Source organism: Fistularia commersonii, chromosome 1 (genome assembly GCF_037954325.1).
Source record: "Fistularia commersonii isolate RoL2024-O1a breed Wild chromosome 1, RoL_Fcom_v1.0, whole genome shotgun sequence".
In the NCBI taxonomy this organism is placed as follows: Eukaryota; Metazoa; Chordata; class Actinopteri; order Syngnathiformes; family Fistulariidae; genus Fistularia; species Fistularia commersonii.
Window position 1 is genome coordinate 11,595,429 of NC_141284.1, and position 25,115 is coordinate 11,620,543.

Below are 25,115 nucleotides of genomic sequence, written 5' to 3' on the forward strand. Positions count from 1 at the left end.
TGTTTGAATTTGCCAACCAGAATAATCCACAGACTCATGCAGATCTCATGCAGCAGTAACACTTTGCACTAAAAATGTAAAAGAACTTTTATATTGGTAATATTTTCCCAAACACTCTCAAGACAGGCTAACATTTTCTACATTCGATTTCTCATAAAGAATACCTACACCTGCTCATTAGGACAATGCATGAATTGGAGGGCATTACATCTTCAGGGTGCATGACTAGACGAAGCCAAGAACAATATCTCATCTGATAGAAATCGTGAAAATGTGTTGTGTGTATAACAGTGGCGATAGTGTCAGCTTGAGTCTGACCATATGTCTTTAGACTTCAGTGTTGACATACAAAAGAGCAGTGAAACCCCACGGCAAATGAAAAGGATCCATCTGTCAACAAGCTGATAGCAAGTACCATCCTATGCTAGAGCAGAGAGGGTCACTACACATTGATTGTTTTGGACTTTACTTTTCACTGACAAAAACTTCTTCACTGTGTTTACAAATTGGTCAGTGATGTAATATGGACATATTCATTATCTGCCAACTTGCTAAATCATCCTATGTTGTTTTGGTAAGCCCTCTAGAGCATTATGATGTCCTATAGCACCATGAGAATCTTGGGACAAATTACCGTATACCCGTCTCTCTTTGTGGTCACTAAAATGTTTGTTCTGTTGCCAAGGAAATCAAGTATGATTTTGTGACTAGTTGCCAAGACTCAAGGCCTAGTCTGTGGTTTGTATGATGTTTTTTGAATAAACGTTAGCCTCCTTTTTGAGACATCAAAAAAGCTTGCCTGACTCAAGAACTGGGAAAAATTTGCATTCTAGAGGAAAAAGCATAAAACATTGAAAGGCAAACTGTAAATAACATTTCAAGATGTTTAGCCAGATTTTCTGTAAAGAACCATCATAGTATTGCCCTTTGTTGTTCTGTGTTGTTATGAAACTCATTTCAATAGCTTTAAGGGTCCAAGAAATGTCAATCACTGTTTATCTACGGAGGGCTACTCCGTTAATTTATACATGTTTCAATTAGAAGTTCTATATCAAATCAGCAATCACCTTTGGATGGTATCAATACCTCTGATAAGCCTTAGGTTGCAAAGACTAAACAATGGGCAAAACAGAGAGATAATGATGGAAAGGATTTACAGCAGGTGATCAAGGATAGAGAGGGAAATGTATTGACAGATGCTAGAAGAGTGATGGGAAGATGGAAAGAGTACTTTGAAGAGCTGATGAATGTGGAAAATGAAAGAGAGGCAAGGGTAGAAGAGGTGACTATTGTAGACCACAAAGTAGCAGAGATTAGTAAAAATGAAGTGAGGAAGACAATGAAGAGGAAGAAGAGTGGAAAAGCAGTCCTGATAATATACCTGTGGAGGTGTGGAAGTGTCTAGGAGAGGCAGCGGTAGAGTTTCTGACTCGATTATTCAACAGGATCTTAGAGAGTGAGAAGATGCCAGAAGACTGGAGACAAAGTGTGATGGTGCCTATTTTTAAGAATAAGGGGGATGTGCAGAATTGTGGCAACTATAGAGGGATAAAGTTGATGAGCCATACAAATGAAGTTGTAGGAAATAGTAGTGGAAACTAGAATTAGAGTAGAAGTCAGCATTTGTGAACAGTAGTATGGCCAAATGTCTAGAAAGACTACAACAGATGTAGTATTCACTTTGAGAATGTTAATAGAAAAGTACAGAGAAGGCCAGAGGGAGCTGCATTGTGTTTTTGTAGACCTAGAAAAAGCATATGACAGGGTGCCAAGAGAGGAGCTCTGGTATTGTATGAGGAAGTCTGGAGTGGCAGAGAAGTATGTTAGACTGGTGCAGGACATGTATGCTAGCAGTGACACAGTGCTGCGGTGCGCTGTTGGGGTAACAGACAAGTTCAAGGTGGAGGCCGGTCTCCATCAGGGATCAGCCCTGAGCCCCTTCTTGTTTGCAGTGGTGATGGACAGGCTGACAGATGAAGTTGAACAGGAATCTCCATGGACCATGATGTTTGCAGATGACATTGTGATCTGTACTGAGAGGGGAGAATAGGTTCAGAAAAATCTTGAGAGGTAAGGAGAGGAATGAAAGTTAGTGGCAGCAAGACAGAATATATGTGTGCGAATGAGAGGAACACGGGTGGAACGGTGAGCTTCAGGGAGTGGAGATCAAGAAGTTGGAGGATCTCAGGTACTTGGGGTCAACAGTCCAGAGCAAGGGAGAGTGTGGAAAAGAGGTGAAGAGACGGGTTCAAGCAGGTTGGAATGGGTGAAGAAAAGTGTCAGGGGAACTATGCGATAGTAGACTATCAGCTGGAATGAAAGGAAAGGTCTACAAGACAGTGGTGAGACCTGCGATTCTGTATGGACTAGAAACAGTTACAATGATGAAAAGACAGGAGGCTGAGCTAGAGGTCGCAGAGATGAAGATATTGAGGGTCTCTTTGGGAGTCACCAGTATGGATAGGATCAGGAATGAGTCTATCACAGGACCAGCACAGGTTAGATGTTTTGGACAGAAGGTCAGAGAAGCCAGACTGAGATGGTTCAGTCATGTACAAAGGAGGGATAGTGACTATATTGGTAGATGGATGCTGGAATTGGAGCTGACAGGCAAGAGGTCTCGAGGAAGAGCAAAGAGAGGATTTATGGACATAGTGAGAGAGGATATGAAGGTAGTTGGTGTGAAGAGAGGATGATAAAGAGAATAGAGTTAGATGGAGACAGTTGATTTGCTGTGGCGAACCCTGAAGGGAAAAGCCGAAAGAAGAAGAAGCATTTATGTGAAACAGAGTATAAGAATATTTATGAATGTGAAGCAAAATGGTTAAAAACATTCTGTGAGGTTTCCTAATGGGTCTCTCAAATAATTTCCCTTCTCTCAAAGGGCAATTATTCCCCTTCCAAATGGAAATGAATCCCAAACCCAGCTTTCCGCAGCTCCGGTGATCTTTTTACTCCATGCCAAATAAAGTAGTTGCAACAAAGTTGGAAGGTATGACATTTAGAGAAGATGAGAATCATTTGCTAAGATATCCCTCTGTCCGTTCCCTTCCTCCTGCAGCTCCACATCAGCATCTCTCCGGACAAAGTCAAGCTCCACTTGGACTGCCAAGAGGTGGCAGAGAAGCCCATCAAGGAGGCCAACAACATCACACTGGAGGGCTATGAAGTACTTGGCAAAATCAAAAGTGGAAACGGAAGGAGGCAGTCTGCATCGGTAGGCAAAATTGAAATGAAAAACGAAACAAAACAAAACAAAACAAAACAAAACAAAACAAAACAAAACAAAACAAAACAAAACAAAACAAAACAAAACAAAACAAAACAAAACAAAACCTCAGTGGCTCGGAAAACACATTTGGAAGGAATCTTACAGCTTTCCATACAACAAATCCTTCAATATCCTCTTGAGTATAGATGCACAATTAAATTTAAAATTTCCTGGTGACAGCTGGAGAGAATAAGCCTGTGATTTTCTTTTTCTCTGAGGCTCCCATATTTGTCTATTTTCAACAATGCACATTTTCATGATAAATTGAAGCCTTTTGTAACACATCCGATGTCTTTTTTCTGTTTCATAGTTCCAGCTGCAAATGTTTGATATTATTTGCAGCCTGAGTTGGATCACACGAGACAAATGCTGTGACCTGCCATCCACAGTAAGAACAATTCATTCTAGAAATAAAAGGAAAAAATATGGAAAGACACTGTTTTAATTTTTTGTTCATGATATTAACAATAACATTTCCCCTGTGTAATTAACCTTTACATGTCTTTAAAAATGTGGTTGGACTAAAATGTCCCTCCAGTTACATCTGAGCATTCATTTTGATCACATTTGTTTTCTGTTTTCTGTGTAAAATAAACATAACCTAAACATAAACATGACATTCAATGAATCACAAGTTGTACATCTATAATTTGCATCACATGTTTATGCATCATGTCAGCAGCTGCTTAGTTCTGTAACTCATAGCTCACTGTCAGAAAGTTTGCTGTTGCTTCTTGGCACTGGGTCTCGACACCCAATGCTGACTTTGTTCATTTTGTTGATTTTAGTTATATCTTAGGAGTCAATATTCTATAGTGGTATCTTCTCGTTAAACTTGATCCAAACCTAAAATCTCACTTGGTGCAATGTCATAAAATCACACGGTTGTCTGTTTTTTTTAAACCAGTGATCTTTTGTATGTAGTCAAGTGTTGCAGCATTTTAATACTTTGTTTAGTACTATTTTCCAAATGATATATGCCACTTCTCTCATTCATAGAGAGATGAGGCCAAATGCCCATCCCTTCCGCATTCCTGCACATGCACACAGGACAGCATCGGCCCTCAAGGACCCCCTGGACCTTCGGTAAAGACTCTGCACATCCCACGGGTTCCTGCCCTCTCCTTACCTTCTACATGTCTGACAAAATATTTTTCCCAGAAGTTGAGCATCATGGCCAGGCCATACATTCTAATAACCATATAGCCAAGCAGAAATTATTGACATTTGCCTGCTATACAGTTTGACCCCCCACCCCCCAGACTCCCCCATCAGATGTGGTATTTTTCTTTTCCTTTGGAGAGAGTAGTTAAGGATGAGACCAGTGGCATGCAATGAAATGTGGGCTTAGGGGGGAAGTGTCAAAAGATAAATGCCTATTGGAAAAAACAACAGTGAATGTTTCAAAGAGAGGTCTGGAATATGAGTTCTTGGTAACCTTGCTCAGCCCCAGCAAGGATTTTTGTATTGCTTTGGGTTTAAGTTTTTCTGTGGAATCTCCTTCTGTTGTTGCACTCACGCTCTGATTCTGGCTCCTGTCTTTTCCAGGGCAGCCCTGGTTCTAAGGGACCACGAGGAGATAGAGGAGACCAAGGCAAAACTGTGAGTTAAACCATGCAGGATCTGTAGCATGATATACATTATCTGTCTAAGACATTAATTTCTTAATCTCTTTTTAGTTAATTTGTGTTAAAAGGACAATATTTAAAAAAAAGTCAGCCAACCTTAGACTGAATTTTCTTAGGTAATTCGTTCACTTATATAGTGGCTCTTTTTGCACAAATCAAGTCCCTTTTACATGCATGGAGCAAATAATCGTTCCTTTCTAAGAGCTGAGGATATAAGATCTTTGATTTATGTTTCTAATGCTGTAGGGTTCAATGGGTCCACGTGGTGAGCCTGGTCTGGTTGGCCCAATGGGACCACCAGGTCCACAAGGACCAAATGGACTCTCACTACCTGGAGAACCTGTAAGTTCACTCACTTTGTTAAACTGAAATGAAGGAGAATAGAATTAGTCACAAGTGTGGATAACTTATAATCGCTGCACGTTATGTATTAAAACTGGTGATAAAATTTGCTATTACATAGCATTGACTTAAGTCATCCATTATTAATTTGAGCCCTGATGCATTAAAGAACACAGACATTCTGATTGATTTTGTGTTTTATTGCCTTAAAGTATGATAGCAAAGAATCTCTTTTCAAAACACAAACAAATCACTAGCGGGCTAAAACAGTGTGTTGTGTTTAAGCTGCTTGACAAATGTATCTTTTTTTCCGCCTCCAGGGTCGTCAGGGACCAAAGGGAGATGCTGGAGATCCAGGTCTGCCTGGTTTGCAAGTAAGAACTCCCGTCTCATTTTGTGGTTTATGAATAGGAAACAGTAGAATATCCACAACGAGACGTGTTGTTACTACAGCTTGTGTTCAATCCAAACAGCAAGACTTAAACCACACTTAAAGCAGGAGGCTTAATATGCCCTCCCTAGGGACACCCACACTCTGTAATCAGCATGATGATTGACAAACGGTAGGCCAGTAATGCATTTAAATTATTAAGAAGCCTAGATTCATGTTACCAAAGGGGAAAAGGGGAATGGAACATATTCTTCCCTGGACTTGTATTTTAACATGATCCTGACTACTTGGTTAAGATTCCATGTCTTTCCGAAATTTGAGCTTCTCTCACATAAAGTCGGCTCAGGGTGAAATCTTGTCATTTCTGGGGCTTGTTCTTTTTACAATTGTAGAGTGTTGCTTTGTCGGTCCAGAGGCTCATATATTTCAAGCTAAAAAGATGTCTACGTGGCATGGCAACCTTTGAGCAGAGCCACAGTATATTGTTGAGTATGTGGGTTGGTAAGCTAACTATATAGTGTTTTGGCTACTGAAGTCTTCTTTCATCCAGAGGTCACTGCGACAGTTCCCACATAACAACAGGAAATAACATATTTTACTACTTATTGACTTTTTAACCAAACACTGAGAAAGTTCTTTTGTTAGATAATGGGAATCGCTGACATGTCTGATCTTAAATAGTAGAGCTTAATAAAATTATATAATAGAAAAACCCCATGTCAATGCATCTATCTGATATATAGTATGTTTTGAATGATAAACTGTTTGGAAGAGTAAAATGATATATTGTCTTTGGCTTAATAACGCACACACTGTTTGATTTTCTAGATGACAGGCATTTAGGAGTTGTATAAATGTGTTGTACCTTGTCATTAGAATTTCTTAAAGTGTGTCTGATTTTTCCTAGGGTTCTCCTGGACAACGTGGTCCTCTGGGCCCCGTTGGACCAAGCGGAGCACGGGTAAAATCCACTTCCTGTTCTGCGTAGTGTATGCACTGTTTTAGAAGCGTACACAGGGATAAAACACTTACTTCATCACATTCTACAAACATTTACACACACTGCTCTGTGTATACTGAAGTACTGTTGTTATGTCCCTGTAGCCACACTGCATTTTTTCAATCTTTGTCAGCCTGAATAAATGAAGGACTTTTTGAAAATGTAATATAAATTGACAGACTCATGGATGAAAGCTATATAAAGACACCACACTGATGTATTGCATGGACAGTCCCACGTGTGTTGTACCCCATGCGTAATTGTTTATTTTCTCTACATAGGGGCCACCAGGAAAGGAGGGACCATCTGGACCCAGAGGCCCACCGGGGCCTATGGTGAGTGAGCTTGCATTTTTGGATTTACAGGAAAAGCCAAATCAAATCTTTCTTTGTGTGTCTTTTATATCCTGAATTAATCTGTAACAATTGCTCCATTGGCTCCACAGTAACACTCTGCTGGAAAGGCATGTGAAAAAGCAGACCAGAGTCTTTTCTCTTGTTCATTGCTACAATGATGCTGCATGCATCTAATTATTTTTTTTCTGTGGTTAAGGGAAGTCTGTTCTATTTAATCCAACCATTCTGCCAAAAGGCATCATGCCAGTATATAATCCACATGTACCATACCATCCTGCCAGCTCCAAAAGCTATTAGCACTGGGTGGTGTGTCTATGCATTTGTCTTTCCATCTTTTTTTTTTTTTTTTTGTTTTTTTTTAGTTTTTTGGCAGCAGCCCCCCACCTCCCCCCACACACATGTCAAAGCTGGGGGCTCCACTTAAATGCTGTTGTGTGACAGTAAACAGATTGCATGATGAAGAAGAAAATGAAGATTACTGTTCATTAGCTCAAAATAAAAACCACTCTTTGTGTGTTACCTCTTCTCAGGGAAGCCCAGGAAATCCAGGTGTACCAGGAATCACTGGGAAACCAGGAAAACAAGGAGACCCTGGAAACCCAGTATGTGTTGAACAACTCACACTTAAAAGGCTACATAAGCATGCATGAAACCCCAGGAAGAGGGACATAACCCTAACCCCTAGCTGCATTTCTTATAAGGCTATTCTTTTTTTGTAATTTGAACACCTTAAAAACATGTCGATTAAAAATCCTCCTGTCAACAGGGACCTGTTGGTCTTAAAGGAGAGAAAGGAGAGAAGGTGGGTACAATTTGATTAAATTCTAATCTCAATTTAGATGTCATATGACTAAAATTAGAAAAGATTTTCACGAGTCTTCTTTGTTTCCAGGGTGACTTTGCATCTCAGCACATGATGCGCTCCATTGCGAGACAAGTTTGTGAACAGCTTGTGAACAGTGAGTCAAATCCCTTTTAATGTTTCTGTATGTTTTATTTCTGGTATGTTGTTTAATCCATTTTTACTCATGTATGAGTGGTTTCAATGGATGTACAGCTAGAGAATGTCATAGCTATTCTATTCTATTCTATTCTATTCTATTCTATTCTATTCTATTCTATTCTATTCTATTCCATTCTATTCTATTCTATTCCATTCTATTCTATTCAGTCCGACCAACTGTGCTTTTCCGCCCAACAGGTCAAATGAGCAGAATTGACATGATGCTCAATCAGATTCCATCTGGATACCGTAGCAACAGTCCTGGACCAGCAGGACCACCGGGACAACCTGGTGAACAGGGAATGCGTGGAGAGCCTGGACAAATGGGCCGACCTGGTTTCCCAGGAAGTCCTGGTTTACCTGGAAATCAAGGAGAAAGAGGTCCTTTGTCTATTTTAATATATTGCATGTTAGGAAGTGTTATGACAGAAATGTGATAATATACAAATGGTGTGCAACTACAGTATTAAGCTCTTGCCAATACTGATTGTACGGCAGACTAGGAAACTGTAACAGTGGTCTCAGTGGTATCTTGTGTAGTCTACACATGGTTCACGTTATCCCCCAGTCTTATTATATTTCATACCTGCCCTTTATACTCCCATTTGTTTCTGGCTGTGAGCTGTTTGTGGCTTTTTTCAGAATTTTTCCTACAGTAATATCCCTCCTTTTTCCCCCTGTTGGTTTACATAGGCTTGCAAGGAGAGAAGGGAGAGAAAGGCTCTCCAGGCACCGGTATCAGAGGACAAAGAGGTGCAACTGGTCCACCAGGTAAGAGAAATACATCTCATTGTTCAATTTTCTGTCCCAATCCACCAAGAAACACAAACTTCCATGTTTTCAGTGCAACATTTTGCTATTGCAGACAGGGTGAAGGTGTGAAGGCAACTTATTTTATAACTTTGACAGCATCTGCTTTCTCACCTGCAAATTGCTAGATGATAGAAACATCCTGTTTGTACGAATAAATTACATTACAGCAAGATGAGACCTTTTATCTACCATTTCAATCTGTCAGACACCTTATTTTGGGCAGTTTTACTGTATGCAATCTGCGGAAGGAACACAAACATAATCTCAAATTTTTCTCACTGGATTTATGTATATTTAGCTTGTCTAAGCCCCATGCATATTTGGAATTTGGACACAAACAGGAATGCATTAACAGTCATCATCACAGAAGCTTTACCCCCCTGTGAAGTTTTTCAGTCCAGTTCTATTAAAGGCTGTGAGGCAAAGTGCTTTACTGATTTGTAATAAATTCATAATTTGCTATACTTAAACTATTCATAAATTCAAAACATTTCTTTTCCCATGGCGAGTCACAGAACTTCAAAATAATCTGGTTTTCTGTGTTGATGTTGAAACCACAACTGAGTTTTCTTTTTCTGTGAATGAAGTGAGAAACGACTGATGAACATCAGGAGGAAACACGCCAATGACTCGCATGCTTGTAATGTGTATGTGTGCGTGTATGTCAGTGTGAATGAGTGTGAGATGTGAGTGAGTGTGTGAATGGATGAATGGCTGAGTGTGCATGTGCGTGTGTTTGAAAATCTGATTGTCGTACAATGAGCTTTTGTTAGTATCTTCAACGACGACACATGGAATCACTTAAGGGAGAGAGAAGAGTGAGAGGGAAAATTCCATCCTGACTTTTCACTGTCTAGACAGATGGGGCTTGGGGGAGGAGTGGGGCTGCACAGCTCTAGACTCTAGACCTTTTTTGGTCAAGGTTTTTAATTGAACCATTAAAAAAATGTAAATTATACAGTTGCAGACCCCCTACCATCTTCAGTGAAGATTTACAAGTGACGTCCCCGGGGTTATGTGTGCCAAAGACATGCTGCTGTCCGCCCTTCACACGGGCTTCATTTTTTCACTGCTTTTGCAGGGCCACCAGGGGAGTCAAGAACGGGACCCCCAGGTCCTTCTGGCTCCGCTGGCCCTCGTGGCCCTCCAGGTCGCCAGGGCACTCCTGGGGTGAGGGGACCATCAGGACCCTCTGGATATTGCGACTCCTCTCAGTGTGTTGGCATTCCATACAATGGACAAGGATACACAGGTACACTCACTACAGCTTAGGTTCTGCATGGGACTTTTTACTACAATAGATAAAGCTAAGTGTATGCAAACTAATTACATGCAACTCAGTGCACCACTTCTTTCTTTGAAAATATATGGAGTTATGAATATGGGTGTTCCAAAACATTTACTGACCTCTATTAAGCTTGCCCCAATTATCGCATCTATGCCAAAGAGCCTGCATGATGCATATGCATATATGCATATTAACTTTGGCAATTCCCTTAAGATAATTCCCCTAAATCAGTGATTTTGGTGAAATAAAAGAGAAGATTTTCTGCAGATGGAAACAATAAATTCAGGGGTTTTTGCTGCTGCCTGCATAATATTTCAAGTTCTTCTACAATTCAAAACTGAGGGATGTCTTCTAAAACCTAAAGCTGCGTGTGACAGGCACTGGATTATGTATAAAACATGGGAATACGTATAGAGGGATAGTTCAGATCAGACAAAAAGCATGATTCACCCTCCCGTTAAGTTATTTTTTTTGAAGCTCTAATAGTATTTGTAATAGTATAGAGAAAGAGCTTATAGATGATGAGTAACAGCTTTGGCAAATGTAATCATAACAACTTTGGATGTGGTTCTTGGAGCTCTCTGCATCCGTTCCTAGAGCAGGACATTGGCCTACAGGTTGTCGACATCGACAGTCATATTTAATGTGATGCTGATGTTCTACTTTTGAATTCAATCTTTAAACCTAATATGTGGACATAATACATATACAAATGATGTATGAAACCTTGGGTTTGGAAGTAGCAAAGCCCTTTACTGCAAAAGGTAACTGGGCAAGAGTTCTTAAAGTTTACTGTTGGATGTTTTCCTTTGGAAAAGCTGAGCATAGAAACCCCTTACAGCCCTCCCACCCCATCCATTTTTCAATGTATTTTACAAGGCTGCAGCATTTGGATAAATCCAAGGAGTCATTGGCAGCTATGTTTTTCCTACAATTTTACAGGCAAGGATCTAACAACTGGGCACATGGACTCCCATTTTCAAATACCTCCATATGTTTGCTGTATAATTTTTTAAAACTGGCATGGACGTGCCTCTAGATATGATTACTTGCATCAGATATTAGAAAGAAATATAATAACTTTTTGTCAACAGAGAATACTCACACCTTCTTTGAACTATTTTCAGGTTTGGCATAGTAAACACTCTAAGTCATCTGTGCAGCTTTACACTTTGAAGTCCAGTTTCTGAGATGTTTGCTGGTTTGCTAAGGGGCATGTAAGGATAATCACCGAGGACATAATTATTGAACACTAAGAAAAATGTTGCGAAAACCCCCCAAAAACCCCAAACCAGAACGGAGCAGACTGGCACTAATATCATCTCACCGCTACAAGCTACAGTGATGGCAACCTGCTGGCCTGTTTGCATCTTGAACAACAAGCTGTTGGGGAGGGGGGGGGAATGAAATCAAAAAGCAAAAAAAAAATAAAAATAAAAAAAAAAAACACACCACCTCCCCTCCAAACCCTACAGCATTCCTATAAAGGAAGGAGCATGTACAAATACTGCCCAACACAACTACTAACAGAGAGGATTTCATAACTGAAAACAATGTTAATGTAGAGGTGATATGTGTAAATAAAACTAATTTTTGTGCCTTGTAAATGATGTATTGATCTGGACATTTCACTAAAAACAAAGTTAACATCTGTACTAAGCTTGTGCCTTGTAGCTCTCTGCTTACTTACCACCAGCATAACCTCTGTTTACAGTGCCTTAAAAATCCCTTAAACCGCTCTCACCCAGAATGAAGCATGTTCCATCGGTACCTTTTAATCATCATGTTCATTGTGTATGTGGGCCACACCAGTGCTAAATGTTGCTGTCTTGCCATTTCATGTGTCTTTTGTAGTATCATCCGGTTATTTTACTACATTATATTATCTGATAGGCTTGATGATTTTATTTTATGTAAATTTAATGACTTCAATTTTTTTTCTCGTTTTGCTTACATTTTTGTTTTATATAGTCCATATGTATGTGTATAATTCATTCATTCAGTGCAAGAAAGAAGAATAGTGTGACACAGGGCATTTTCGGAAGTCCAAAGTGCAATACAATAGTAAAATTTGCATGTGAAACTATATAGATGAAACATTTTTTGATTGGCCGTCCCAAATATTTTCTAGCCAACCGCTACCCGCCTGAACCTGAAGTAATGTCTTTACCTGTGGAGCCCGCGGAAGAGTTTGAGACAATACAATCACCGGGTTACTCATGAAGCCAGCGAGGAAAGAGATTGCTACCAAGAGGCAATAAAAAAAAAAAACACTAGCATCATAGCTAGCTACAGTAAGATGTTTTCGATTAAGTTACTTGAGCAAGGATGAAGTGATATTCTGAACAAAGCTATTACTGATATGGGTTTGATACCCTTGGTTATAATGAACATATATAGTATTTTTGACATGAGAAAGTTAAGCAAGATAAATACATGCCTACTTGTTGGTTCATCACAAACCTATGTTTGGTCAGTGTTCCTTTACCTGTCAGCTTGTAATTCATTGGAAGGTGTTTAGTGGACTCTTAAAGCTTAATGCACCATTTTGTGAACACAAGCAGAAGAAAACACAATATTTACATTAACAAATGTTTTCAGACTTCCTTTGCTGTATTTGTCAAAATATAGCCTTTAAGCTGTTTCAGGTACTGCATCACAAAAAGTACATTCATTTTATCAATTTTATCTTAAAGTTCTGCCCTGTGTGATGTTTTGAAAAGCATGTAAACCAAATGGCAAGACTTCTTGTAACACACCAAAGAAAGGTTGCTGTTTTTTGTTACCAAATGTGGAAATGCATGTTTGTGTTGTATATTTACTGAGAAGTTCTATGTCAGAATATTTTCTATCAATGCCGTTGGATTTGGTTGCAAGACTATGGACATAGATTTGCTTTTCTAATGTTTAACTGCACATTTTGTGAAATCCACAGCCTTATTTTCTTATTTATTTCTGAAACAGAAGAGGCATTTTTCAATAAAACTACTGAAAATTAAGGATTTGTTTCAGTGTCCACTTATTTTGCCTTTTGCTGAGTAATTGGATTCCCATGATAAGTGCTCATTAAATCCAATGTTGTTGATTTTTTTCCAACCTATTCCTGCTGCATTAGATCTTGAGGGAACACTGATATTTGAACCCTTATTTATTTTGACAGCCAAAAATATTTTCAGCCACACAGTGTTGTATCACGGCAACAGGAAAGGGAGAGGGAATTGTGAAAACAAATATTCCACAATACTGATTTTTTTCCAACATTTTTGCACATTCGGTCTCTTACATTAAAATTGTTCACATGGTTATGCGTTTGTTTCCATGAAGAAATTATATCAATGAGATTGAGTTGATACCAAACCTGGAAAAGTCACATATTTCCTCTGATGTAGCATATCTATTGGTGAAAAATCAGAAGCAAGAGGTAAGGAACGATCCACACCTTTTTGATTAACATGATGAAGGGTAAGTCTTTGTGAGAATATCAGAGATAGGACTAAAGGAAAGATCTTATCAAAGGCTGATATAGAAGAATTCACCTTTGTTTCCCAATGTGCAAATAGTTTCCCGTGAGAGTTAAAAAGTTTTTGAAATTGGTCTGTTGGAAGAGGGAGGAAACCCATTAAAGACCTATGTCGGAACAGCTGGTTCATGTTAGGAAAGAAAAGCAGAAGATGAACATGTGTAAAGAAAAAATAAGGAAAGAAAACAGTAAACAAGAAAAAAACGATAAACAGCGAGAACTTACATATAAACCAGGCACTGAAAGCAGTGACTGTTAAATCCTACACATTCTCACTCAGTTACAGATGCATTTAGGCACCCCTTTCTCATCATTGTTTGACAAACGTGGAGAAGCGTCCGTATTCAGCCACAGCGCCGGTGGAGGAATGTAATTAGGTTTAGATATAGATACAGATGCTGTGGTGGCCATGACACCCCAGGTTTGTTGAAAAATTACTAGAAAGGGGTCCTAATGCGTCGATATGTAACGCTAAGGGAATATTTCCCCCTTCGTCAGGCTATTTTCATATTTGGCTACAGAAGGTGTTCTCACATCAACGTCCATCCAGCAGTACATTGTGTCATGCTGTATATTACCTTCTGAAAACTTCCATATTTAACCCTCAATCATTCAAAAATATAGTAAGATATAAACAAAAATGAACAAAAGAGATAAATTAAACCTAATCCATTTATCATCTAAAGCTCTGACCTTCCCGAAACATTGCTCTCTTGTCGTTTTGTAACAACTTACATGTCACATGTCGATGTCACACCACAGCGAAATAGCCTTTGTGGCAATATAGTGCATTATTGATTTCACATATGAAACAGAAACAGATATGGAGTGACATATTACTGATATTACTATCACTATATAATACAATTATGTTGATCCCTGTCATGCATCACTTGGGAATGTCATGCCCATTGCATTGGGTTATCTTGTTCCATATGCACATACCTTTAAGGTATGTTTTTTGGTAACAGATATATATATATATATATTCTTCCTTTTCTGCTAACACTACAGCAACCAGAACTGAACACACCCACAGATTGTCACATTACCTTTAAAGGCCTGCAGATCAAATTCTAAAATGATGATTCTATTGCTATATTAGAAGATTAAAATAAAAAACTTATGAGGTATGTTTAACAGTGCCGATATGATCTTGCTGGGAAAGTGAGTCAGTCATTTTCCTCAATAATTTGACCTTGAGTGGTGAATCAATGTCCAAAAATAGGTGTGAGACAGAAAATACAAATAACAAGAAGATGAGTACAACACAGTAGCAGACAGAAAAACTGTCCAAAATTCTGCCACTAAGATGAATGAAGCATTGGGGATTCTCACATCTACACAGCAATAACTTCCTAACACCTATTTGTAGACGCATTTCACGATCAAACATTCACATAAAAACTTAAACTCTCTGCCTTCCCAAGTGACTACAAATATAATATATATATATTTATGTGTAATATGTGATTATTATACATTTCATGCTCAGTTAGGAAATAGAATATGAATTTTGTCAAGTTCTAATCTAATCTAACAGCTCATTCTTGAAATTGTAAACAATCTGATCTGTTGAGGCCAGAGGATCATGTCGTACAAAAGAGGTCTTCAGTGACATTTCTAAACATGGCAGGCTGGCCTCTGTTGCCTTTTGCATTGGTTCCCTAAAGTAGCTCAAGGAAACTGTTTTACATATGTACCCAAAAAAGGGTATGTGGCATATCCCTCAAACTTGCAGTCTCAAACTTCATGTGCACAACACATGGTGAAAAAAATAAACAAATAAAACATTGCCTCCCCATCACCTCTCCACCACCCTAGTAAAGACTGAGTTATGGTTAGATAGAAGACTGAGGGAATTTTTACAAAACCAGTTGGTCAACTGTAGTTGTCAACACATTTCCTGTTGATGAATTAGTCAAGTAAACTTTTTTTTTTCTTTTTCTTCATAGAGTGAACGTGTTGCAAATCCAGGAACATTGGAATATTAACCTATTAAATGTGATCTGAGTGACACAAATCAAAAAATGAAACTTATAGCTTTGGTTTAATGCAGGGGCTTTTATTATATTTAACTGCCCCTATATGTAGATATAATTTGCCAATGATATTACTTTACTTTTTGTGGTAAATTGCGGTGACTGTATTTTTTTTTTCCAAAAAGGAGCACACTCAACTCTGCCTTGAGACACTTAAATTATGCTCAACGTTTACTCAAAGATGCTTCATACGTTTATTAATTCATTAATTCATTATCTACACCTCTTATCCTGCACGCAGGGTCATGCTGGACTTGAATCTTTCCCAGCTGTCATTGGTCAAAAAGCAAGGTTCACCCTGGGCCTGTCACCAACTGATCACAGTCCCACATGATATAAAAATAGCCATTCACCATGTCATTCACACTTTTGGGAAATTTAGGGTCCTCATACAACCAACTGCAGGTTTTAGGATTGGGTGAGGAAACCGGAGAACGCAGAGAAAACCCAGGCACACATGGGGGGGTGAACATGCAAACTCTACACACCAAGGCCCCCTGATGGAATGGAACCAGGGACCTTCTTGCTGTGAGGTGGAAGCGCTAACCACTGCGCCACTGTATTAAACTAGAAAAACGAAATAATGCCTCTAAACAAAATAATAGCTCGAATTTCAAGTCCTCCTGGAAACAAAATTAAAACATTAAATAATGTGATAAAAATGTCTTCTGAATTATAAAATCCCTCCAATTTAAAATGATATCTTTCTATCTTTTCAGTGTAATCCTGTAAATGATAAAACAATTGCCTTTTAACAAAACTATATATATTTTACTGCCCACAAGGCATTATCTCGAAAATTTCATCACACCGTGGGGATCTGCTGTGGTATTTTGTGCAAAACACCACTCATTTTAGGTCATTGCTCAACGGTTTTGTGAAAAACAATGAAAAACTGACATTTTCACAAATGTATAAACCCCCTCTGTTAAAAGTCACTGTGACATAGTCAAACTCAACCACACCGCCCCCATTTTTCCGTTGTAGCCCCACTTGAGCTCGCACATAAACATCTTAATTGATGCCTGATATATCCTGACGGTCACCCCATATGGTTTCTGTCTGCTGATTTCTTGGGGTTTGTTGTCAATCCAGTGTGCATCTGTGATCACTTTGTGGAAAGGAGTTTCAAGTGGGTTGTACCAGATTCTGTGGTTGCAGTCTTGCTGTTTTATCTCCAGTTGTTCTCTCACCAGCAGCAGACAAAATGTCTCTTCCACAACAGCCGCATCTGTTGAGTCTTATGAAGCGATTATATCATAATCATGATGTATAGGAATACGGTTAGCCGCTTCGCTTTCTTAACTTTCATATTTGTTTGCTTGGCAGTGCGTGTTGGTGTGCCCTTGCTTCAAACAAAGTCTCTAAAAAGTTGGTACGACGCTACCTTAAGTTTAAGAAAAGGAATTGTGTGTAATGTCAATGTAATTGCCTGTAATGGCCAAGCATCTTTCAGACTGGATGTCCGATCTTATGCCAGTTTTTTTCGGACCAGCCTTTTATGTTTTTTCCAGCTGTTGTCCAGTTTAGGGCCTGATTTCAAGCTGTTATTGCTTATCTTCTTCCAAGAGGCTGATGGAGTCTGTCCTGACAGGATACTGAAAATACTGACTGTTTGTTCTTCCTGGACAGGTGTGACCACAAAAAACCCAAGATCTTCCCTCTTCACTGGGAGTCTCAGAATCAAAGAGGAATTTGACAGAACCCTGATATTACAGTTTTTCTGCCGTTTCTGTTCTTCCTCATGTTCTTTAGCTGTTTGTGCGTTGAAGGTTTTTGCTTCGATATAGCTTTTACATATGTGTTTCATTTTAGTGCCGGGGTCTTTAAGTTTGTAACATTGTCCCTTTTTTTTTCCATGTAGCTGACAATGTCAGGGATGCGTGAGCTCCCATCAGGGTAACCCTGCTTTTTCTGGAGCTAATTCAAGGATTCTGGATTCTTTTAGTTTGGCTTTCACAAATTGTGCAGTTAAACAACAGCAGCCTTAAAATTGTCACTATCTCAGTGAAGAGGAAAGTGATAGCAGCATTTCAGGCTTGAAGGGTCACTTAAGTTCCCTTTAAATGATTGCCTGGTGTCATGTTTGACTACTCAATGCACTGCTGGCGAAATGAGCAAAATGCACGAGTCAGCCCATAAACAAGTCATTGTCTTTCTCTCCGTTTAGAATCGCATACCTGTTCTACTGTTGCGACAACTTCTCGTTTAATCAAATGCAGAGGTGTTCCATTGTGAATAGTCAAAAACGTTTGGTGATGCCACCAATAAATGATCCCTTGGGAAAACATATTCACCTTCCTTCATCAGCTTACTGATGTGAAGGTGATGGATCAATTTTTAGTTTATTTAAGGATTACATAGCTGCTCCTCCCAAGTAATCACACATCAGCTGGATTACACTTTTTACAGGAATAACCAACTTTCCCTGTTTATGAGTAGCCAAATGTTATATATTGGAATGGTCAACCATAGTATCTGAATGATTAAATTATTATGGTGTGGAGTGTTAATTTCAATTTGAAATGAGGCACTGACTGATGTCTGTTCTTCTGTTGGACTGCAATGACTCCAGAATAAGGCCACTCATTGACAGCCTGAAAAAAGATGGTTTTGTACTTTTTTGTACATGTATTCTTTTGAGACTTTCCAGTGGACTTTACCATTGCTTGGCTATTTGTCTTACATGCCTCAATTTCCCCAGTGAGCTATTATACCATGTGGTTGCAGATAAATATGGAGTAGGTGGTGAAGCAGTAAAGTCATGTAAGGTAATGTTTTTTCAAGATTGTTTGACGCACTTCTATAGTAGTCTCACAGTGCAGTAGATTTAACAGCTAAAGTGGCTAAATTGCAACCGATGTTCAAAGACAACGAGATTTAGCACATCATCTCGCTTGCATATGATTTATGGAGCTCTATGTCTGAATTAAAGATCACCAAAAGAAATGTGACTTGGAATTTACAGCTTGTTTTCTTCGCGGCCCCATGTATTTTACGGTTTTAATAAGAATTTCATGGCATGTCAGAGTTTACCAATTTATGATGATTGAATTGTATGCAAAATGAATTATACTGTTATTAAAAAACAATAATAAGTGACTGAATCGGAACCTTTAGTTTCACTATTTTGGAGGGTTGTGGAAGGATAGTGTAAGAATTGGTGGAATAAAAACTGAGCAATGAGTTCAAATGGTGTGGAATACAAAAATGTAGAGAGTTTCAAATTTGCAGGACAACAAGTAAGTTTCTTTGTGATTAAAGTGTATGATGCAGAATTAAGCAAAAAGCACCAATGTTTATATGGCAGTTATAAATATTGTTCATGTCTCTGCTGTCAGGTCCAAAAATACCATAAAAAGAAATTGTCTAATAATTTGGGGTATTTACTAATTTAGTTTGTTGTCATGGTGATCATCGCCACACCACTGTCATGTTGGCAAAGAAATTAGTGGTGGCAGATTTAGGGGTCAACATTCCAGACCACAGCTGGTGGATGCGATATAGAAATAGATAATGTCTGTTAATTGGATGCCATGATGTGACAAAAACTCATTAAAGTATGTTTATGTAAAAATAGACTTTTATAAGTAATTTTAAAGGAAGATGACTATCCTTTTCATATTGAACCCCTGATCGAAACACATCAAGCCCATGTTGACTTTAGAGGAAGTTGATTAATATAGATAAGTGGCATCAAGTGGATTATTGTCCAAAAATGGTCTTGTATTTACAGAATATGGGCCTCAAGAAAATGCAGTAATAAGTACTACAAAATGAAGTTGCAGTATATTATATATGGATACTCAAACTCTGATATAACTTAATATGCCACCTTGTTGATTCAGGATTAGCTGGATACTGTAACTCTGGCACTGCAATTTCCTTCGGGATTAATAAAGTTGTTCTTATTCTTATTCTTATTCTTATAACATTCTGCAATAGGGCACCATGAAGACAGACTTTCACCTTTGTACATTATGGGCTTTTACACACGATCAAATATCACATGTGCAGCTATGCCTTCAGACAAGATTTGAGCTGAGGTTTCAAACCTTCAATGGTGAAAAAGAGTAAAATATTGACTAATATGGGTTTAGGAGGGCCAGTAATGATAGGTTTTATGCTCCAAGTCAATATCTCATTTTTGGTGTCTCGAAAACTGAATTTTCTTTCGTTGCTTTTTCCAAATGGCTGAACAAGTATTTAGACAACTTTTGGAGTGTGGCATTGCAGAAAAATAACCTTAAAAGAAAATTGATCGATATTAAGTCATATCCAACCAGTGGGCTATGGTATTATTAATCCCAGCTCAGCTGGGCTCCGGTTTTTCATCAAACGTAAACCAGACATAGATTTACATGGCCTGAAGTGGCCATCCGCTAGAACAGCCTCAATTTGATTCTTGGCCTGCCAAAACAAATGTGAGGAAGGAATAAAGAAGTCCTTTTGAACTTAAAGGGGGGGTGGAGGGATGTTGACTCCTCAAGGGACAAATATTCTGTCAGCATGGAGACAGTAGTTTTCCACGGCATGAGTTGCCAAAAGAAACAGCTGAGCAACATTCCTCTTTTAAAGGGTGAGAAAATGTGCCAACAGTTGTCCAGCTGACCAACTAAAAAAAGTGGTTTTGGCCATATTACTCGTCTTTATTGAGAAAGTGAGCAATTCTACTTGGATTTTGTTTATGTGCTCTGACATAACCTTGTTGTAGCTTTTTAGTGTTGTTACTTTAGTGCTGCACATTAAGGAAATATTACTGAGGATATATTCTATGTAACGATCAACCAATAATGCATTTATTCAAATGCCAATCATGCTCAAAAGACTGGTAACGTTCCGTACCAATACATGAAAATTGTGTTCGATAAGGAATTAAAATCATCTCAGAAATATTATGATTAACTTTTGGCTAGTGAATTTTTTGCTGTACTTCATTTTTAGCTGTCTTTTGCACACTTTGGCAATGTGACATAAGGGTAAGGATGATGAAAACCACAGCATGTTGGTTAGTGTTTGAACAAGACAACAGTGTTGGAAAATTGTTGGAAAATGTTTTGGAGTAATACAAGTACATTATCAATTATGAACTTTTACTCTCAGGATACGGAGAATAGGGTTAGATGGAAAAGTTGATTCGCTGTGGCGACCCCTGCGGAGAAAAGCCGAAAGAAGAAGAAGAAGGCTCTTGATAAACAAGGGCATGAATAAAACGTCATGACCCTTTATGAGGAGTCAATTAAATGTAATAACATTACAAAGAGATCTAATGCTGGCTGGGCTAAATCTACGTCAGAATACTATTGAAACTTCAATTTTACACATTTGGCCTTAAATCTATGTTTCTACAGGCTAAAAAAAAGATCAGAATGCCTTTTTCACAACTGTTTTGAAAATCAGTTTGCTCATACATTCCAATGTGCCTCACCTTGGACTCTTGTTTGTCCATTTTACTCAACCACTAAGTCTTGCAGAGCATCACAAGAGTCTTTTCAACCCCCCACCTGCTTCAAAGCTCATTAGTTTTGCAGGAAGAATCATATAGAGACTGTGGTTGTCTGGGTCAAAAGTGTTTTCTTTTGCTGTCCACGCACAGAGACACATTCCTGTACGTTCCTGTATGTTACCACATTTCTTTAATATTTGTACAATGTTCAGTCTGGGACATTTAAATGACCCACCGTCTGGTTACATTAGAACTGAATTATTAAGCAGTTAAAAGCCAGTGAGTTGTTGCAACACTCTTGCTAAATGTTTCCTAAACTCAAGTTTCAAGTTTGCACTTAAAGCCTCCAGGGAAGACTTGTTATTACAAGTACCAGACATACAACTTTGGACCTGCATTTCTAAAATATGAAAACTAAACAAATGCCATGAATAACCAAATGAAAATGTTTTCAGCACACACACACACACACACACACACACACACACACACACACACACACACACACACACACACACACACACACACACACACACACATACACATATACACATATTTTTAAAAGAACATGGCTTACACAAATTAATGGTTATAACAAAGTCTAGTAGAAAAAGAGATTTGTGTGTAACCAATCCAACAATCTACCCAGAAATATATTTTCATGTATTTTGGTTGATTACTTTCTGACCCTCTTTAATGTGATTTCACACACAAACATATAATAAAGCAAATTTTCCCAAACTGCGTCAGCTCACAGCATAAGTATTTAAACAGGCGTGAGCAGATGACCCTGGTCCTGCGTGGTCACACTGACCCGAACACAATCCAAAATAAGCTGTAATTCTCTGAGAGAATGTCTCTTGAATTTTGACTGGTCGGCCAGTTCTTCATACCATTCTGATTTTTGAACTTCAATGATATTTGGCAAAATGTAGTTGTACACCTGCCATACATACCATATATAAACCCATCCAAGACAGATGCTTGAAATAGTGAAACTATGCAGATACCATTCTCCACAAATGTGCATGTGAAAAGTAAAATGAGAGAAATGGGATTAAAAAAACTCACCAAGCATGAAAAAATGACACAAAATCCTTACTTTTCGACTAATTTAACTTCCTATTCTTTTTTCAAGTGAGGTCTCTGAAATTATCTTCCCCTGGCAAGATGATATGATAAATACTTTGTTTAAATACATCACAAGTAAAAAGTAAATTATGGCGCATGCTTCCTCAAATGTCCCGTAAATTACTCCAACATTCTAAATCCATTGAGAAATCCATTAGACTAATGCTAATGTCAAAATAGACAGGTCAGAATTGATATAAAAGTCATATTTAGAAATGAAGAATAGATACAAATTAGTCACTCACTACAGCTCATTCTGCCCCCTGATGCACACAAACTACATTCTCAATCTCAGAAATGTCAAATTAAAGAAAATGAGACTTAGTAAAAGCAATTGAGAACGAAAGAGAGAGACAAAGAGAGAGAGAGAACGAGAGAGAGAGAAAGTAAGCGGGAGTAGATAATCACAGACCCAAGAGTTGGTGTTAATGTTGGTCACTTTTTGATGATCTTAGTGCTCATAAATTTCTAGGTCAGAGGACAATTTAAAAGCCAGGACATCCATTTGTATACACTTATCACAATTTTGAAGTGATTCTTTCTCTTCTTCTTTTCCTCACGGCTACTCCCTTCAGGGGTTGCCACAGCGAATCAACCTCCTCCATCTAAGCTTATTCTCTGTATCCTCTTCTCTCACACCAACTAACTTCATGTCCCCCTTCCCTCCATCCACAAATCTTCTCTTTGGTCTTTGGAACGCCACTCCAGATGCTGTGGAAGATGCCAATGACACATTTTGCTCTCACAGTATGAATGAAAAATGCCATGATAGATAATATCAAAGGTTAGTTTGGTCAAAAGCAGCTTTAACTGAAAGCAACTTTAATCTTTATATCATTATTGGCTTTAGTAAATCTGCTTGAGAGCTTGTGCTGGTTCTACTGCCTCTGCAGAGCAGTAAAAAAGGGTGACAGGAAACTAATATTGTTGTAAAAACCATTTCAAGTATTTTAAGATAGGAGGTGCAAGCACATGGTTTCTATTTATATATTCATTTAAGGATTTTGTTTTCAGTGATTGTGACATGATATCTTTTGATTGTACAGGAGAGGCAACAGTATTAGACAAAATATCTGGGTTCAGGGAGCTTCAGAAGGAGGTTATAGTTTTTGCGTCATACCTCCAAATAATATGAAACTAGAGGGTACGGGATAACTTTTGAGGCAGTGATGTAAGACTGCACTGCCTGATGTGAGACTCCATCTGTACCACATTCAAACCAGAACAACCCTCAGCTTTTTCTACAGTCTTACAGTCCAATAACTGAAATATCACATTTCAGACATTTTTAATCTGACACCCTTAGACCAATAAGGACATGCAGCTTTTTCCTCATTCCTGTTTCTTCTGTCCTTTCAGTTTTCCTTCTGCTCAAAACTTAAAAGAGGATAACGAATTTTGTTCCTAATACTATTTTTCCTTATTTCTCAATCATGATGCAGAGGCCTGTAAGTTGTAAAGAGTCATTTAAATCTATTTGAGAGGGATTAGCAAATGATACAAGCCAAATGACAAACGCAGTTACTATTTATGTGGGTGAAATTGTGTGGGCCCAGACAGTCAGCATTTCAGTCCGTGAAGTCAGTGAGGAAATAAAAATGCCTATTCTGGTCAAACATAGTGCTGTGTCATTCTTTCCCCATGCAGTTTTCCCTGAGAAAGTCCTCTGTAGTCATCCCCCCAGACCCCCGCAGCTGGCAGAACAGCCGTCATGATGACCTGTGAACCTTCCTCCAAGATTCCCTATGATTCAGCTCCCAGAGGCATGTGAAGGCATAAAATCTTGCCGTTATGGGAAACCAATTAAATTATGCTTTGCCAATTTTCTATGATGAAATTGTATCTTGCAAAAATGTAGCCTAAAATGTAAATGTCACGATCAGGTCAAATGCACACCGATATGTTAAAGCAATTTGACAAGTATGCTATGAATGGAGTACTAAGATAGAACTACTTAATCAAAATGGGAACAATACATGTAGTTTGTTAATAAATCGTGGGGAAGAGAGAGGTAACGCAGTGATACATGGTGTGGTTCTTCAAGCTGTAGCTCAGGAACAGGAATGTTTAAGATACTGGATTCTGACCAGCAGTTTTGGCTACAATGGTGTGGTGAGGAACGAATTTCCTGGATATTGGCAAAAACAAATCTAACACAGGTGTGGGTAGAAAGAGGACCGGTTGTGGAAGGAAACATTAGGAAAAAAGAAAGAGAGAGAAGAAGTCAAAGATCACAAATAAATACTAATGATGGGTATGGGTTCTCGAAATGCAGGTGAAAATATATTGATGCAGGTGTTCCATCACGTGAAATGAGTCATGTCTACCAGGAACAGCTAAAGATACAAGAAACACAAAAGAAAGAGACATACAAAGCAGACACAGCTCAAGAGGGTTTGAGGGAAATACGATGAAAATTAAGACCATCGGAACAAGTATATGTTCCAGCCTGGAACATATACTTGTTCCGATGGTCTTAATTTTCATTTAGGATTAGGATAAATCGGCCAGCTCCCTCAAACCTATCCTAATGGATAGGGCACAGGGGGATCCAGGGATGTTCTCCCAGGCTTAGGTCTCTCCATACCTATGCCCCCTCCTGTTTACATGCAGTGATAAGTGGCTGGGGCATGGAAAGAGAGGTAAAATTCTCTTGGACTTGTCTGGCATTGAGGGGTTAGAATTGGGGGTTCAATGAAACAGGATCAATTTTGGGACTGACATACATTCTGAAGACGTATGTTTAGATGAAATCCAAACCTCCAGTCCTGTATGTCAGGGCCAAAGTCAGTTGATGGTTAGCTATCAACTGGCAAGTGTCTATAGGGCTATCACATGGCCACAGATAAGTACTTACTGTACCTGTACAACAACAGTACTTTAG

At 38.6% G+C, this 25,115-nt stretch overlaps 1 protein-coding gene across 2 annotated transcripts in view; it reads left to right on the top strand.

Moving 5' to 3' along the window:
- The window catches only part of col12a1a (collagen, type XII, alpha 1a), a 52,113-nt gene extending 39,026 nt beyond the window's left edge, over positions 1–13,087 (top strand). Inside the window, exons 52-66 of one of the 2 annotated variants that reach the window (XM_086147884.1) lie at positions 3,062–3,217; positions 3,582–3,659; positions 4,271–4,357; positions 4,820–4,873; positions 5,146–5,241; positions 5,562–5,615; positions 6,540–6,593; positions 6,914–6,967; positions 7,519–7,590; positions 7,755–7,790; positions 7,881–7,947; positions 8,190–8,372; positions 8,685–8,762; positions 9,886–10,056; positions 11,220–13,087. In XM_086147884.1, coding sequence (XP_086004010.1) covers positions 3,062–3,217; positions 3,582–3,659; positions 4,271–4,357; positions 4,820–4,873; positions 5,146–5,241; positions 5,562–5,615; positions 6,540–6,593; positions 6,914–6,967; positions 7,519–7,590; positions 7,755–7,790; positions 7,881–7,947; positions 8,190–8,372; positions 8,685–8,762; positions 9,886–10,056; positions 11,220–11,230 — 1,251 coding nt within the window. In that variant the 3' untranslated portion in view covers positions 11,231–13,087. The remainder of the gene's footprint in view (positions 1–3,061; positions 3,218–3,581; positions 3,660–4,270; positions 4,358–4,819; positions 4,874–5,145; positions 5,242–5,561; positions 5,616–6,539; positions 6,594–6,913; positions 6,968–7,518; positions 7,591–7,754; positions 7,791–7,880; positions 7,948–8,189; positions 8,373–8,684; positions 8,763–9,885; positions 10,057–11,219) is intronic. The other variant, XM_086147873.1, reaches the window with a different exon arrangement.
- The last annotated feature ends 12,028 nt before the right edge of the window (positions 13,088–25,115 follow it).